The sequence below is a fragment of the Podarcis muralis genome, chromosome Z (genome assembly GCF_964188315.1).
Source record: "Podarcis muralis chromosome Z, rPodMur119.hap1.1, whole genome shotgun sequence".
In the NCBI taxonomy this organism is placed as follows: domain Eukaryota; kingdom Metazoa; phylum Chordata; class Lepidosauria; order Squamata; family Lacertidae; genus Podarcis; species Podarcis muralis.
This window is the reverse complement of record NC_135673.1, coordinates 40,008,255-40,023,853: the sequence shown is the minus strand read 5'-3', so window position 1 is coordinate 40,023,853 and position 15,599 is coordinate 40,008,255. Positions and strand designations below refer to the sequence as shown.

General features: G+C 44.8%; 1 protein-coding gene across 1 annotated transcript; it reads right to left on the bottom strand.

Annotated features, from left to right (window-relative positions):
- Positions 1–4,543: 4,543 nt before the first annotated feature.
- STEEP1 (STING1 ER exit protein 1) lies at positions 4,544–13,357 on the bottom strand. The gene is made up of 7 exons (XM_028715654.2): positions 13,103–13,357; positions 11,473–11,590; positions 10,998–11,039; positions 10,523–10,661; positions 9,701–9,790; positions 6,586–6,678; positions 4,544–5,006 (listed from the first exon to the last, which is right to left on the bottom strand). Exons 1-7 carry the CDS (start codon positions 13,224–13,226, stop codon positions 4,944–4,946), a joined length of 669 nt encoding a protein of 222 aa, XP_028571487.1. The 5' UTR covers positions 13,227–13,357; the 3' UTR covers positions 4,544–4,943.
- Between the last annotated feature and the right edge of the window lie 2,242 nt (positions 13,358–15,599).

Here is a 15,599-nt window from a genome sequence, read left to right as displayed (position 1 = left end):
TAGCTCGCTAAAAGATAACCTATCTGCCGAAGCGTGTGTTAGAGAAGCTACTACAAATATTTTGCATTTAATTTCCTCTGCTGCGGTCTAATTTTCTTTGGTGTTTTGCTAGCAAGCCTTCTGTTTTGGTTAAACAAGGTGATATGTTCTAATTTGGAAGGCTCCTGACCGCTGGTATCTCCACACTGTTTTAACAACTCCCTTTGGCTTTGCTGCCGCAACAGCATGACAGTAGCGGAGCAGGATAGTTAAAGGATGGAAGGAGGCAGAATTGTAACAGGAGACCTGTTGGATCACTTCCCATCCCACTTCATAAGTGGGAGTCCTGCCCTTTTATCTCAGTAGGTGCGGGGCAGCAATGGATTATTTAGATATAATTAGGTTGAATCTTGTTCCAGCGATAAAGCTGGAGCAATTAGATGACCACTAAGTTTGTCTTGTCAGGAGGGGGAGTAAGAATTTTACAAAAGAGTTTGGAACTAGAGGCTGGTCCACTAGAATAAATGGAGCACTACCCCAACAGAAGTCCCTACCTGCCTATTCTCTTAGAATCGTAGAGTTGGAAAGGGCATGAGGGTCATCTAGTCCAACCCCCTGCAATGCAGGAGTCTTTTGCCCAATGTGAGGTTCAAACCCATAACCCTAAGATGAAGAGTCTCATGCTCTACCAACTGAGCCATCCCAGCTGGGAATTTATATCCAGTCCAGGTCTAGCAAGGGCTATTTTTCCTCTCTTCCTTAGTCTCAGTGTTGTCCCTTGCAGATCATTGCGAAGATAAAGGGGTGGAGGAGAACAGCACACATCAACACCACAAACCCCCTGGAGGAACAGGTAGGTAGCCGTGTTGGTCTGCCATAGTCAAAACAATATAAAAAAATTCCTTCCATTAGCACCTTAGAGACCAACTAAGTTTGTTACTAGTATGAGCTTTCATGTGCTGAAAAAGTGTGCATGCACACAAAAGCTCATACCAATAACAAACTTAGTTGGTCTCTAAGGTGCTAATGGAAGGAATTTTTAAATTTTGTTTCCCCTGGAGGAAGGGTGGGATAAGACCACATTAGCCCTATTCTGGCATTGGAGTGTATGGGATGCTAGGGGAGGGGTAGTACTTCCGGCGAGTGTCACATCATGCAACTTATTGGGGAGTTTGTCCACCTTTGATCCACACCCTACACTCAGCTCTCAACTATCAGCATGCAACAGCAGCCACCACTCAGAAAACTGCTTCAATTGGCTGGCTAAATCCAGGGAGGCTAGTCAATGGGTCTCAAACCTTCAGTGAGTTAGGAGTTTCCCCTGCATACGAAGACAGGCTCCAGCGGATTGAGCGGATGAGACCAGTAGTGGGTCCAACAGTCAAGAGGGAAGCTTCTGCATGTGATGTGGAGGGAGGTGAGGGGCAGGTGGGGCTTGTCAACCTTGGAAGGTAGCCCATCTAGAAGGAAAACTCTGATCCTAAACCTCTGCTGCCTTGCAGCCATACAGTGGTACCTCTGGTTGCGAACGGGATCCGTTCCAGAGCCCTGTTCGCAATATGAGCAGAATGCTACCCGCGTCTGCGGGTCGTGATTCGCCGCCTCTGTGCGTGATGTCATTTTGCGCATCTGCACATGCAGGAGCGTCAGAACCTGGAAGTAACCCTTTCTGGTACTTCCAGGTCGCCATGGGACACAACCTGAAAAGATGTAACCTGAACCGAACGTAACAAGAGGTATGACTGTACTCATTTGTGAGAAAGGCTTCAGGAGTAAACCTTGAGGCAAAATCTGTACCCACTGCATTGCAAGACATATTTAGGGAAAGAAAAGTCTAAGGAGTAAGCCCCACACAAATCCAGAGTGGAGTCCCTAAACCGGTTGGGTGGCGCCTTGTACTCCTCCTTCTGGCAACTCCTGCAGCCAAACTGGTGCCAAATGTATTGATCTGCTTCCCTTTGGATCACAACAGTGATGCAAAAGGGGGAGTCTTTTGTCATCTAAGCAGTCTAGGACCTCAATACACACTGCCCATGCTTGTGCCTCAGAGAGGAAGCTTACTCCATTGTTTCTTGAGGCATTGTTTCAGATGCCAACAACAATTCTGGCACTGTATTCATAAATATGCAGAACACACAAGTGGGGACAATAACACTTGTCCCATCAGCAGCCCAATGTTCTCCCTGAGTTGTGATGTCCTCACGCTTCCCATACCGTGTAGAACCAGTGTAAAAAACTGAGGCCCAGACTCACCCAGCCCTACTGAAGAGGCTCCTCATGAGGCCGGAGGAACATCACCCGGTTAGTGTTTTATTGACTTACTGGTTTAATATGCTGTAAACCACTTTGAGATTTTTATTAAAAATCTAAAGCAGTAAGTAAGTAAGTAAGTAAGTAAGTAAGTAAGTAAATAGAGGCACCTTGAACCTAGGTTATGGGTGCTGCAACGGCATGTCTAGGCACACTTTTTTAATAACAAAAATACAAAGCTGAAAATAAATGAACTGCAGCTGAAATATTATGTTCATTTTTCACATGGTCTAGTCCTTCCCCTGCCCACCCCCCTAATATACTTAAGAGGGTCTCTTCTTTAGTCTTCAGAGAGTAGCTGGAAGTGGGGAGGCAGGAAAAGGTCCATCTTTCTATCCACACTGCAGTTTTAATATGAAATCTTAGGCGCAGTACTGCGCCCAGAGCTCAGAAACTGCTTGCGCTAACGAAATTCCCTGTCGCAAAATGCGCCTAGAAAAATGGAGTTCCAAACACTTTGTAGAACCCCAATTTCTAATCAACTTGGAATCCTAACAGGAGCAGAGCAGGCTCCCAGCCACAGATGGCCACTTTCCAAGAGTGTTGGAGGGGGCAAAGCTTTCATGTTTGTTCCCATTCTCCCTGATCATATGATGGTCTCATGATAACAAAATTATTACTATTAATAACAATAAAAAACGTAAAGGACCCCTGACAGTTAAGTCCAGTCGCAAACAACTCTGGGGTTGCGGCACTCATCTCGCTTTACTGGCCGAGGGCACTGACGTTTGTCCACAGACAGTTCTTCCATGTGGCCAGCATAACTAAGCCGCTTCTGACGAAGCCAGAGCAGTGCACGGAAACGCCGTTTACCTTCCCGCCAGAGCGGTACCTATTTATCTACTTGCACTTTGGGGGGGGGGCTTTCGAACTGCTATGTGGGCAGAAGCTGGGACTGAGCAATGGGAGCTCACCCCATTGCAGGGATTTGAACTGCCGACCTTCCGATCGGCAAGCCCTAGGTTCAGTGGTTTAGAGACCACAGCGCCACCCATGTCCTTTGCAAGAAACTTACGCAGGGCTTTAAAAACAACAACCCTAGAGTCTATTGAGCAATCCTTCTGATTTGTTTGCCCATTCACAGGAGCCCTCCCATGAGTGGGACTCTCCTTCCATTCATGGAACACACACTTTTGATTGGTCCCTAGTTAACAACCTAGGTGAACCCAATCACTTCCTGCTTGGCTTGGCTATTTGGTTTGGATTTTGCCAGCACTGTGCTATAATTTGAGGCCCCCAGCAGGCGAAGCATTGTTACTACAACAAAATCACTCTCTCTTGCTTAATGAAAACTTGGATTTTATACAAAAGCTCCAGAGAAACACTGCATCTCCACCTCTATTACACCAGGGTGCCGTTCCTAGACTACAACTCCCATCTTCCTTGACCACTAGCCATGCTGGTTGGGGCTGATGGAAATTGAGCTCCCAAAATCCGGAGGGCATCAGACCTGCACGGTTTCTCTTTTTCCCTCCCCTACAAAGGTAGATTGAATCAGCTACAGAGGGGAGGATCAAAGGAGGTACAGAGAAGGGCTTTTACGCTTTTCTTCCACTATTGCAGCATTGCACTGTTATTTGCTTTGGGGTGAAAGGGGAATTCCCCATTTGCATGACAGGGAGATTTCCCCCAAAGCAAATATTGTGGTAACGGAGGGGAAATGGTTAAATTGCCTCCCCAAGCATTTAAAAAACCTGCACAATAAATGTTGAGTCACATTTGATGCCACCTTTAGTATGGCTTTTAGTGTGATCAATATCTGGGTGGAAGACTGCCTGAGAGCTCCAGATTACCCCCTCTGATCTCTCCAGGGAACGGTGGAATACAGTGGTGCCTCGCAAGACGAAATTAATTCGTTCTGCGAGTTTTGTCGTCTTGCGGTTTTTTTCGTCTTGCAAAGCACGGTGTCGGGAAAGTTTTGGAAAAGCTTCAAAAATCACCAAAGTCTTAAAAAAACCTCAGAAAAGGCTACCACACCGCGTTCTATGAGTTGTTCCTCGAAGTCAAGTCGCAACTGTATTAACGGTGTTAAGAAAAAGGAAACAAACTTGCAAGACGTTTCTGTCTTGCGAAGCAAGCCCATAGGGAAAATCGTTTTGCGAAGCAGCTCAAAAAACAAAAAACCCTTTCGGTCTTGCGAGTTTTCCGTCTTGCGAGGCATTCGTCTTGCGAGGTACCACTGTACACGTGTAAAAAAGAAATTTAACTTTATGTCAAGAGACATGGGTGGGTGGGAAATGATAAGCCACATAAAAACAACCTGTTAGGGGTTTATTTCTCTGTACACATTGTTTCTGCCTCGGCAACACAATGTTTACAATACGTAAAATTTCTACGTACATATGAAGATTATAAAAATTTTAAAACACTGCACAACAGAGGCAAACTAACACCTCTCAGCTCTGCAGTGGAAGAAGTAAAATTCAACGGAAGTATAACTCAAAAAGTTTCCGAATACATTAAAAACATGGTGTGCAGAAGAAAATGCAAAATCCATAAAAACAATGGAGCAGTTCCATCTTCCATGGTAGAATCAACGAAGCAAATTAGTGATTTCATAGGGCGGATTAAAAAAGGACGAAGGGGTATTGTGTTTTCCCCTGTCCCTGCTTCCTAAATGACATTTCTTGGCTAGTCCTCTATATCGACGCTCCTTATTTGAACTGGTTATCAATAAGAGTTCCTTTCATTTTGGCCTTCTTCGCTTCCAGCTCAGCCTGATTAAAACAAAATTTTTAAAAAATTAAAGGGTAAAATGTTATTAAATATTCTTGGAATATCCCTAAATCCAGTGTTAATTACTATGTTGGTGCTTCAGAAACGCAGACAAAAGACTAGAGGAATGTTACCTCCCGCTTTGCTAGTTTTCAAATTGTATTCCAGGGAATAGCAAATTCCTCAGCAGCTTAACCAAGTATCCTTAAATCAATAATATACTGAGTTCCTGAATATTCACTTCACTGGCCACTAACCACATTTCTTCACGATCTGACATACCGCCATGCCTGGATATACCACGAGCAATTCCAGATATTTCATGCCTCTCTATCTAGGTCTCAAGAGCTCCCTCCAGACACGCCCTCCTCTCACTGGCCCTTGAGATGAAACATGTTTCCCTAAATCTGCTGCAATGGTCTGAATATTACCCAGCCCAGACAGCTAGCTGCAGGAAGGCACTATTCCAGACCTTTCTTGATAAAACAGTTCAGTGCCTTTCTAGAACAAATGCTTCGCAACATACTGGTGGCACAAAAATATCTGTAGAGTTCATCATGCCTGTCTGCACTTGTAAGATGTGCTGTTAAAAGAGGGAAAATGTGTTTATTTGGATGACCATATCTCAGTTTAATAAGCTTTGTGGGAGGACACACAGCTCCATCACCTCTCCCTGTGCAGAAAGAGAGAATATACCAGGAAATATTCAATTAACCGTAGTTTCACTTTTTTTCTGCCTAGACTAGGAAAATGTCTTTAACAGCACTGGAAAACTTGCTAATGCGGAATTTTGTGCTGCAGCTGACCCCTGCTGGAAGCCAGTACCTATTAGCTGATTAGTGATTGTTTCAAGCCCTGCTTAGATCAACAGGGAACTTCCTTTCTAGGAGGTGACTTCAACTCAAGCCACACTACAATAGAACACTGGGTCACCTGATGTCATTGTGACATGGAGGTGGTTACTCCAGGATCCAGTCTGCTGGTTGGAAATGTTTCCCCACCCCTGAGTCTGGACTGGGAGGGATTCTAACAGTTTTCTCACTTGTGCAGTCAGAAGGCTTGTTCCTGTCTTAGCTAACTAAGGGATTATCCCCTCTTACCTTTTGCCCTGCACTTTCCAGGCACATGTCCGCGCTTTAACGCTCCGTGTCTGAGCATCTTATTTTTCCTTTTGCCCCAAGTTTCCCACAGAAAAATCTGCTCTTTAAAGCTGAATCGGAGCAAATGTCAATTTGGGTTTTCCACAGATTGACGTTTGCTCCAATTGAGCTTTAAAGAGCAGTTTTTCACATGGAAAGTTCTGGATCAAAAAAACAAAACCCCAAAGCAGGGTGTGTGTTTGCTTGCATGTGAATCTTTAAATTGTGGATCATTACTGAGAAAAGCAGAGAAAGGTAAGTGTGGATAAGCCCTAAGCTAAAATGTGATTGTCTGAAAGTAGCCAGTGAGCTGAATCTTACTAGCATATAAAGAAAATGATTGCATCTAGCCCATCCATGAAATGGGAAGGAAGGAGAGAGAGTGAGAGAGAGAGAGAGAGAGAGAGAGAGAGAGAGAGAGAGAGAGAGAGAAAGAACTCACCAGCTCCTGCAGCCTTCTCTTGCTCATGCCCTTCCGCTCCAGCTGCTTCTCAATCACCTTGGCGTTCTGTGCATACGAATCAGCAATTTCTCGCTGGAAAAACACACGAGAGTTAGGGAAGTTAACACAAAGTCCAACACTTAGTAGTACTCTGCAGCAGAAAAACGCATTAAAAAGACATTGCAGGTTAAGGAAGTGGCATTACACTTTTCTCCCTACCCCACCATCTATTTTGGGAAGGTATTTAAACTCCACAACTGCTAACTCAACAATCCCTTTCTGGTGCTTTGATTTCCATTGGAAGCTGATACATATACCCTCAGGGTCCTTTCCAACTCCCTCCCTACCCCATAATAAAAAATGTTTACTCAGCAGTATAACGTACAGCTTCTGTTTGGCTGTACCATTTAAGGCTACAGAGGATGAGACTTGAATGCTCAGCCTATGAGAAACCACCCTCTGCAGAGAGCAGCCCAAGATAGTGGAACAGTCTCCCTTGGGAGGTGGGTGGACTCTCCTTCCTTGGAGGTTTTTAAGCAGGGGTTGGATGGCCATCTGTTGTGGATGCTTTACCTGAGATTCCTGCACTGCAGAGGGTTGGACTGGATGACCCCAGGGGTCCCTTCCAACTCTATGATTCAGTGATATCTATTTCTATTTTTTGCTCACTGATCTATGTTAAGAATAGTTCCATGGGTTTGTGGCTCTTCAAGAGATGCTTCCTTACCCCTCTTCACCAGCTGCAAAGTGGCTTTTATGTGTATATAGTATGACACCAGCCTTATATTAAACAGCTCGCCTCCTTGCCATAGGTGACCAAGAATTCTATGCCTGAGAATGAGTGGGCTTCATGGTGGAGGGATTGCTCGCCTTGTTACTCTTCTGGCAGCCCACTCAGTAGAAGGCAGTTTCTTTCGCAAAAGATTACCATTAATTTATAGTGCTTATGTCACTCTTTCTATCCAAGAGGCTCTCGGAGCAGCTTGCATAAAGTTATCACAGCAAAAAGCTCAGTGGCATCAGGAAGAGAAATATCATGATGTACTTGGTTTTTCCGGACCTCATCCTTAGCCTTCCACTGGTGTTTCCTTTTGGTCTCCGCCTACTAGGTGTTGGAAGCGCAAAGCAGGGTTCATTCAGTTTGCAACAAGGGTTAATTCTGTTATTGTTAAAGCAACCAGCCAAGGGGAGGACAGGTAAAGCCATTGCTTAGCAACCAGACAGAGTGGCATGATCTTCACAGAGGTAGAAAGGGGCCTGATTGGCTGTGTAGTTCTGAGGGAGCTTTTCCTCTGCATGTTTAGTTGAATGTCTCCCAGCTATGTACAAGGCGTCAGCAAAGGAAAGACAAAACCTCCCTATTCCTTTCTCCTTGGAGTATGCACTGTTTTTGCTCAGTTTCCTCAGTAACGTGTTTATCAAGACTTTTTTCTCTGGAGGCCATCTAGGTTATTTAAGTCACTTTGCTAATGCCAGGCAACAGCTCCCACTGCTGTCCTCTGAGGCAAAGGAGTGGGGCTAGTACCTGGAATTCAGCCCACTTTGCTGGCAGTTGCACCTGCAACAGCTTCCCTTTCTCTGCAGCCAGCATGGAAACATAGGCTAGTAGTCTTTCAGGACACCAGTTACTGTTGCAGGCTTATTTGCAAGGGTGTATGACATGCACAGTATGTATTCATGGTGCCTCTTTTCTCTACCCCTCAGAGGCAGCTGAGACTGAGAGGCAGCAGCACATCCATGCCAACATGTTAAGCTTTGTGGCAGAGTGGGAGGTTTCAAATGCAGTTCTCCCTGGCCAAAATCTTTGCAAAGGTGCTCCCTGTTACTAGCTGTCAGTGCTGGTGGGTGTACCAGAGACAGAAACGGCCAGTAAAAGGAGGCCAGCCTTGAATAAAGCCATCACCATGTGTGCAGATGCAGCAACCAATTGGCGTGAACTTCTGGGAGGTAGTCAGCAACAAGCACGGCATTGGCCCCACAGACAGCTACCACAGAGAAAGAAACCTGCAGCTGGAGAGGATCAGTGAATACTACAATGGGGGGCGCTGTGGTCTAAACCACTTGGGCTTGCCAATCAGAAGGTTGGCGGTTCGGTTCCCTGCGACGGGATGAGCTCCTGTTGCTCTGCCCCAGCTCCTGCCAACCTAGCACTACGAAAGCACGTTAGTGCAAGTAGATAAATAGGTACCGCTCCGGCAGGAAGGTAAACGGTGTTTCCATGCGCTCTGGCTTCCGTCATGGTGTACCGTTACACCAGAAGCGGTTTAGTCCTGCTGGCCACATGACCTGGAAAGCTGTCTGCGGACAAATGCCGGCTCCCTTGGCCTGAAAGCGAGATGAGCGCCACAACTCCATAGTTGCCTTTGACTGGACTAAACTGTCCAGGGGTCCTTTACCTTTTACCTTTACTACAATGAAGCATCTGGTAACAAGTACATCTCCCATGCAATCCTTGTTGACTTGAAACCTGGCGCAACGGACTCAAGTCAGGTCTGGACTTTTTGGCCAGATCTTCAGACCTGACATGTATGCACACAGACCTGTGTCTTTGGCCACAGTGGTGCTGTAAACAACTATGCCGAGGGCCACTGCACAGAGGGAGCCAAGCTAGTGGACTCTGTGTTTGATTTGGTAAGGAAGGAGTCCAAAAGCTGTGACTGCCTGGGCGGTGGCACTGACTCTGGGATGGGGATGAGCAACATCAGCAATATCAGTGTAGCATGAGTGTAGTGCGAGTGTTTTGGGGGACAGTCTGTTCCACTCTAGTGATGCATGCATTTTCTGTTCTCCTTGGCTCTTTCCCTGTTGACTTTGCAACCAGATTTACTCATTGTGTCCTTGTAGTTGCAAATGACATATGAAGAAGTCCCTGTCTAAACATCTGATTCAAGCATAAAACACTTTTTTGTGTTTCACAAATAATAATAATAATCCTACATTCTAACCAGTTAACCATACTGGAGCTCTTCCCAAAAGGGAAAAAGTCAGTTTACAGGGCGAGCAACCACAGAGGCCAGCTCACGCACCGATCTGAACTAGCTGGCCAAATAAGATGGCTACAGAAAGGCAGCCTAAATTTTGCCTACTACCACAGGGAAGGAGAGATAAAACTCACCGCTTCAATCTCCTCCTCCTCTTCATCAATGGTGGAGACTGTGACCGAACTGAATTTGCCCATGTCTTTCGTCCGTTTGGTCATCATCACCTTGAAAACAAAGGCATGTATATTTTTAATTAAGTGTGCATCAGCTTGGGGCTTAGAACAGTGGCAAGGAACCTGGAGCCTTCCCTATATTGCTGGACTCCAAGCTCCTATCTGCCCTAGCCAGCATGACTAGCACTCAGGGATTATGGTATTTGTAGTACAGCAGCATTTGAAGGGCCACATACTCCTCATCCATGGCTTAGAATATGTAGAAGCAACTGTCCTCTAATTCACAGCACCAGAACAGCCTCTTCTAAAGTGTAGCAGTAACAGGAAGAGAAAATAATTCACTTTTGGTGGAACTAGAGCAGAACAAAGGGCTGCCTAGCCCAGGCACGGGTCATCTCTGGTCCTCCAGGTGCTTCTGTCTGGACCTTGGAATTCTCCCCAAGTTACACAGCCCTCACCAGCCCTCCTTGAGCATTTTTGCTTCACTAGAAAGTATATTTGAACTCTGATCATACTTCTTGATTGCCTGGATAGAGAAAAGGGGGGATTTGCAAGTGTGCATAGAAATGAGCCTACTGTTCGCCTTTGTTGCCTCTGGTCCTGCCCTCTGGTCCTGCCCACCACTAGTATGCTGTCCCCAGAAGGTTGCCAGCCCTAAGCTTGAAGGCCACAGCCATCTCCTACTGTTCAAGCTGAGCAACAGCCAGGCACTCAGAGCCACAGTCTCAGTTTTGAGCTCCCAGCATGGAAGCAGCCATGATTCCACAGACTCCTCGTTCCTACCTTCTTGGGTGGCTCTTGCTTCTGGGTGTAGATGTTCGTTTTTCCAAAGCCCTGTCCAAATTTGACCACAGCACCATCAACAATGAATGTTACTGGGGCGTTCTTCTGCTGGTGCTGGTAGAAGAGAAGAAGTCCACACCTAACAAGTAGGGGGGTGGGGAGAAAAATAAAATAAAAAGAATGAATGATCTGCTAATTCATTGGACATTAAATAGAATCACATTGGCTAGTCAAGTATTGCTCAAGTTGTGACAAAGTTATAAAAGCTTGAATCTCTCTTTCCCTTTGTGTGTGAGAGAGAGTGAGAGTGTGTGAGAGAGTGTACCTTTATGTATGTGTGTACAAATAATATTTTAATTAATTATTTAGGAGTTTCATATAATGCTTGATCGAAGAAATTTCCAAGCAGTTTACAAATAAAATTGTAAATAAGACACTGCTAAAATTCCCAAAATACCTATGACGTCATACTCACTTTCCACACTTTTTTCTGTACTGCCGTTCAATGCCTTCCGGCCTGGGGGAGGAAGAGAGATAGTGTTGACTGTATGAACAGAAGACCCTAACCACACATACTCTGCGCTGAAGAACTGAACACAAAACCCTAAGAATAGCAAGAAAGAAGATCATGGCTTGGGGTGAAAAACATTCCTCCCTTCTGCTGTATATTAACAGTGAACTGATTCCTCCAGTGTCGATCTTTCTGTAATTAAAATGGCCCCATCTACACAAAGTAAGGAGGTATCAGCAGCCAAGGGAGAACCCTAAGGTTTGTACAAGTAAGAAAACAACCCTTTAGCAAGGACACACAACTTCTGAGTAAAATATTTTCAATTCTGTTCTGTCCATATGCAGGCTAGTAGAATAAAAAATGGCAGCCCAGGAACCACAAGGGTGATTAAGTGTTATGCTTGCACACCGACTTTGTGGAAGAGGCTGGATTTTCCTACCTGCGGAGATAAACGTTTTCCTCCTCTTCGGTGTTGCAGAATTTGTGGGCGTGTTTGGCTGCATCAATCACCCGGGCCCTGTCTCGAGGTCTCATGGGCAGCTTCTCCAGCTGACAATCTGCAGAAACACAGAGACTAGGGACAGTTTTTCACCACATAAGGACAAAATTCTGTCCTGTTAAAGGCCCCTGGGGTCATCTGTTTTTAGTAAACTAAGTGGGAAGAAAATACAAATTTCCATATATTTAAAATGTACTTTCACCCTCACTGCATGTTATAAAGTAGGTCTTTATTATTCCTTTCCCCGCAATTTTATTATTATTATTTTTAAAAACACGCAAATGTTTACCCAACAGTGAAGGCAGAACATTGTTGCAGATGCTTGTGGGTTGTTAGGAGGCCCTCCCAGAGCTACAATTCCCAAGTTCCCTGGGAAGAGGGATTCATTATTAAACCATTCTGGGAACTGTAGTACTGTGAATAGGGGAATAGGTGTCTCCTAACAACTCAGTACCTTTGGGAAACTACAGTTTCCAGGATTCCTTGGGGAAATGCGACTGTTTAAAATGGCATGATACTGCTTTAAATATATAGCTCCTAGGCGACCTAAGTCCCACTGAACTCAATGAACAATAAAAGAGAAGTGTATAAAATTGCTCATGGTGTAGAAAATACAGATAGAAAGGTTCCCCCCCCCCAATAGAACAAATAGGCCTGTTCACACTGAATGTGTGCAGTGTATCTCTGCAAATGTACAAGTGTTTGTATAAAAGAGTACATGTTTTTATTAGTTCAGCTGCTGAACTTTACATGTGAATAACTATAGGTAAACAGACTGTCTATTTGTAAACACAGGGACAGAGATTGAACACACAGAACCGCTGAGTTGGAAGGGAGCCCGTGGGTCATCTAGTCCAACCCTCTGCAATTAGGAAATCTCAACTAAAGCATCCATGACAGACAAGCACCCAACCTCTGGGGACAGCTCAGTTGGTGGAGCATGAGACTCTTAACATCAGGGTTGTGGGTTCAAGCCCCATGTTGGGCGAAAGATTCCAGCATTGCAGGGGATTAGACTAGATTACCCTCAGGGGCATGATTTATAGGGGCACGAAAGCAGAAAACAGGGTCTGCCTCCTGGTGGGGGGTATATTTACTGAACCATTCCTGGGTCCATATTTTGCATTTTTATGTCGTAAACCGCCCTGTGATCTTTGGATGAAGGGCGGTGTGAATGAGCTAAATAAATATATGATTATAGCACTAAGAGGGGAACGGGCCTCGTGAGATGTCTCAGCGGCGCCCAAATCAATCCGATTATTGAGGTTTTTTTCTCCCCGCACCCCCACCCGATGGCAGCGCCTTGAACAAACTGCAGATCCCGGAACCCCTTGGTGGGGGTGGAGAAGAAGGAAGTCCGCGGCCGTTGACACAGCAGCATCGCTGAAATTTAAGCCTGCCTGCCTTTGCCTAGCCTACCTCGCAGGGTGGTCGTCGCGGGAAAGGACCGCGCCGGCTAAACCCAGAGCCCCGGGTAGGTGCGAGGCGTGGGATTGAAATGGAGGAAGCGGAGAAGGGAAGCGCTGCCTGCGGGATCGGGGCCGCCCCTACCCCGGTTCTCTATGCTCACCCAGGACCAGCACCATCTGCCCGCACAGGCAGTAATAGACGTGCAGGGGCTTCTCGCCGTCGTCGTACTCCTCCCGGTCGCGGGTGTCGGAGCAAACCACGGAGCGGGACACCACCTTGGGCATGGCAGCGGAGGAGGAGGAGGAGGAGTAGGGGATCGGGCCCCTCCTAGCCTCCTATGCCAGCTGCGCTTGCTCGCGAGGAAGTGCGTTTAGGGTTTTTCTACAAAGGCCCATAGGGCTATCTTAGCTCTGAACGAAGCCTGCATCTACACTTCCGGTTCCCAATCGACGATACACGAGGGTGCCAGCAGGAATAAAATATATTGGGGGTGGGGGCGGGCTAGCGAAATAAGCCTCTCCCCACATGATCGAACTCATTGCACACCATTTGAATAGTGAGGCCCATTAACTTGGGGTGGGGGTGGGGTGGCCCCTCAAATATGTTGGGGGCGGGGGGGGGGGGGAATGAAGAGACCTCATCCCCTAGTAGTTGGCTCCTATACCGATGCAAAAGGCGTGGGGAAGGAAACATTCTCTAGGAGAAGGGAGGCGCAGCGAAGCTCCCAACCCCTCTTCGTATTGTCTTTCTGCCCCGCATTCTTCGGGCTTCGCATATGAACCGGAAGCGAGGGTTTTGTGCAATGCTTATAGGGATTCCCCATCCCCCTACTTTTAAACCTCTATAGCTTAGTGGCGTCACTGCGTTCTCTCTCCGCCTTCAAACCGATGGGAAGGGCCTCAAGCCAATCCCTCGTTGTGATTGGTTCTCCTCCCGGCCAATCCCGAAACGGCCCGAACGCCTTGTGCAGTTTTCGAGGGATGCTCCTAAAACCTTGAAACTTTTCCCTGCTAAGTCATATCGGATGCTGGATGTTCCCGCGACTTCGTTGCCAGCCATGGTTGAGGCAGCATCCGCAGAGTTGTGAGTAGTCGGCATTTAAGGGCGTTTGGGAAACATTCTTCTAAGCATTTTCTTAAGTTGGTTATACACCATCTCCCAAAATTCTCTTACAGTATTATTCTACCAGACTTCCATGAATGATAAAATGTGCCTGTTTTTTCTTTGCACTTCCAGCATAGGTCATCTTTAGACCGGTCCTGGGTGATATATTGATATATTGTCCAGGCACATTTCTCTTTTAGTGCATAACTAGCTGTGATTTTTAAGTTTATTTTCCACAATTGTTCCCACAGGTTCAAATCAACATTATGACCCACATCTTGTGCCCATTTAATCATAGATTTCACAAATTCTTCTTTCGTTTCCCAATTGAGTAATATTCTGTACATTTTAGATTAATTTTTAACTCTAGATCTTAATATTTCTTCTTTGAATTGTGATGGCTTTTATGCAAATCCCAATTTCTTGTCTACCTTAAATTTTGAATTGATTTGGTTATAATATAGCCAGTGCAACACATATTCTTTAATCCCTTCAATTTATTTTAATTTTTTTTTTTTGTTCTTTTGAAAAGTCTTAACAATTCATTATAGGCACCCAAATTATCCCTCATATTAATTTTTTTCCTTGTGTCAGCTTCTGTTGGGGATAACCATGTTGGTGTTTTGTTTTCTAATAAATTTTTGTATTTTTCCCATACCCTAATTAAGTTTTTTTTTATAATAACATGGTTGGCAAAGCTTTTATGTATTCCAGCTTTTCCATACCAAATACAAGTGTGCCAACAGTATTTGATGACATGGCCCTCCAAGTCTAGCAACTGTGTATTTTTTAGCAGCAGTACCCAATATTGTATCCAGCACAGGCAAGCAGTTTCAAAATACAATTCTAAGTCAGGGAGTGCGAAAACTCCTCTATCTTTTATGTCAATAAGAATCCTAGGCTTTATCCTAGGCTTCTTCCCTGCCAAATAAACTTAAGACAGATCTTTTCGCCACTCTTTCAGACATTGTTTGGAAAAGAAATAGCATTTTTGGGAGAGTATTCATTTTTATTGCCAAGATTCTCCCCAATAATGATAATTGCATTTTGCCCAATATATCTAAATCTTTTTAAACTTCTTTCCAAGTCCTTGCATTGTATCTTTATAGATATTATTTTTATTTATTAATAGCAACACTCCTATGTACTTAACTTTTTCTCTATCTTCATCTCATCTGGTAATTTCCCCTGATTGGGTTGGTTATCCATGTTCTTAACTAACATTTTGGTATTATCTTTATTTATTTTGAAGCCCACCAATTTTCCAAATTTGATTATCTCCTTTAATACTTCTAGTACACTTTCTAAGGGTTGTTCCAGAGTTAAGACAATATCATCCATGAAAGCTTTTATTTTGTAGTTTTGTTTGCCCACTCTTATTCCTCTAATTTTATCATTATTCCTTATATTTTGCAATAAAACTTCTAAGGTGAGAATAATAGCGGAGAGAGTGGGCACCTTTGTCTTTTTTTTATATATATAAATATTTTATTGAAATTTTTAAGTTACAATATAATAGACAAACCAAGTTATAACAAAACATAACATACTTT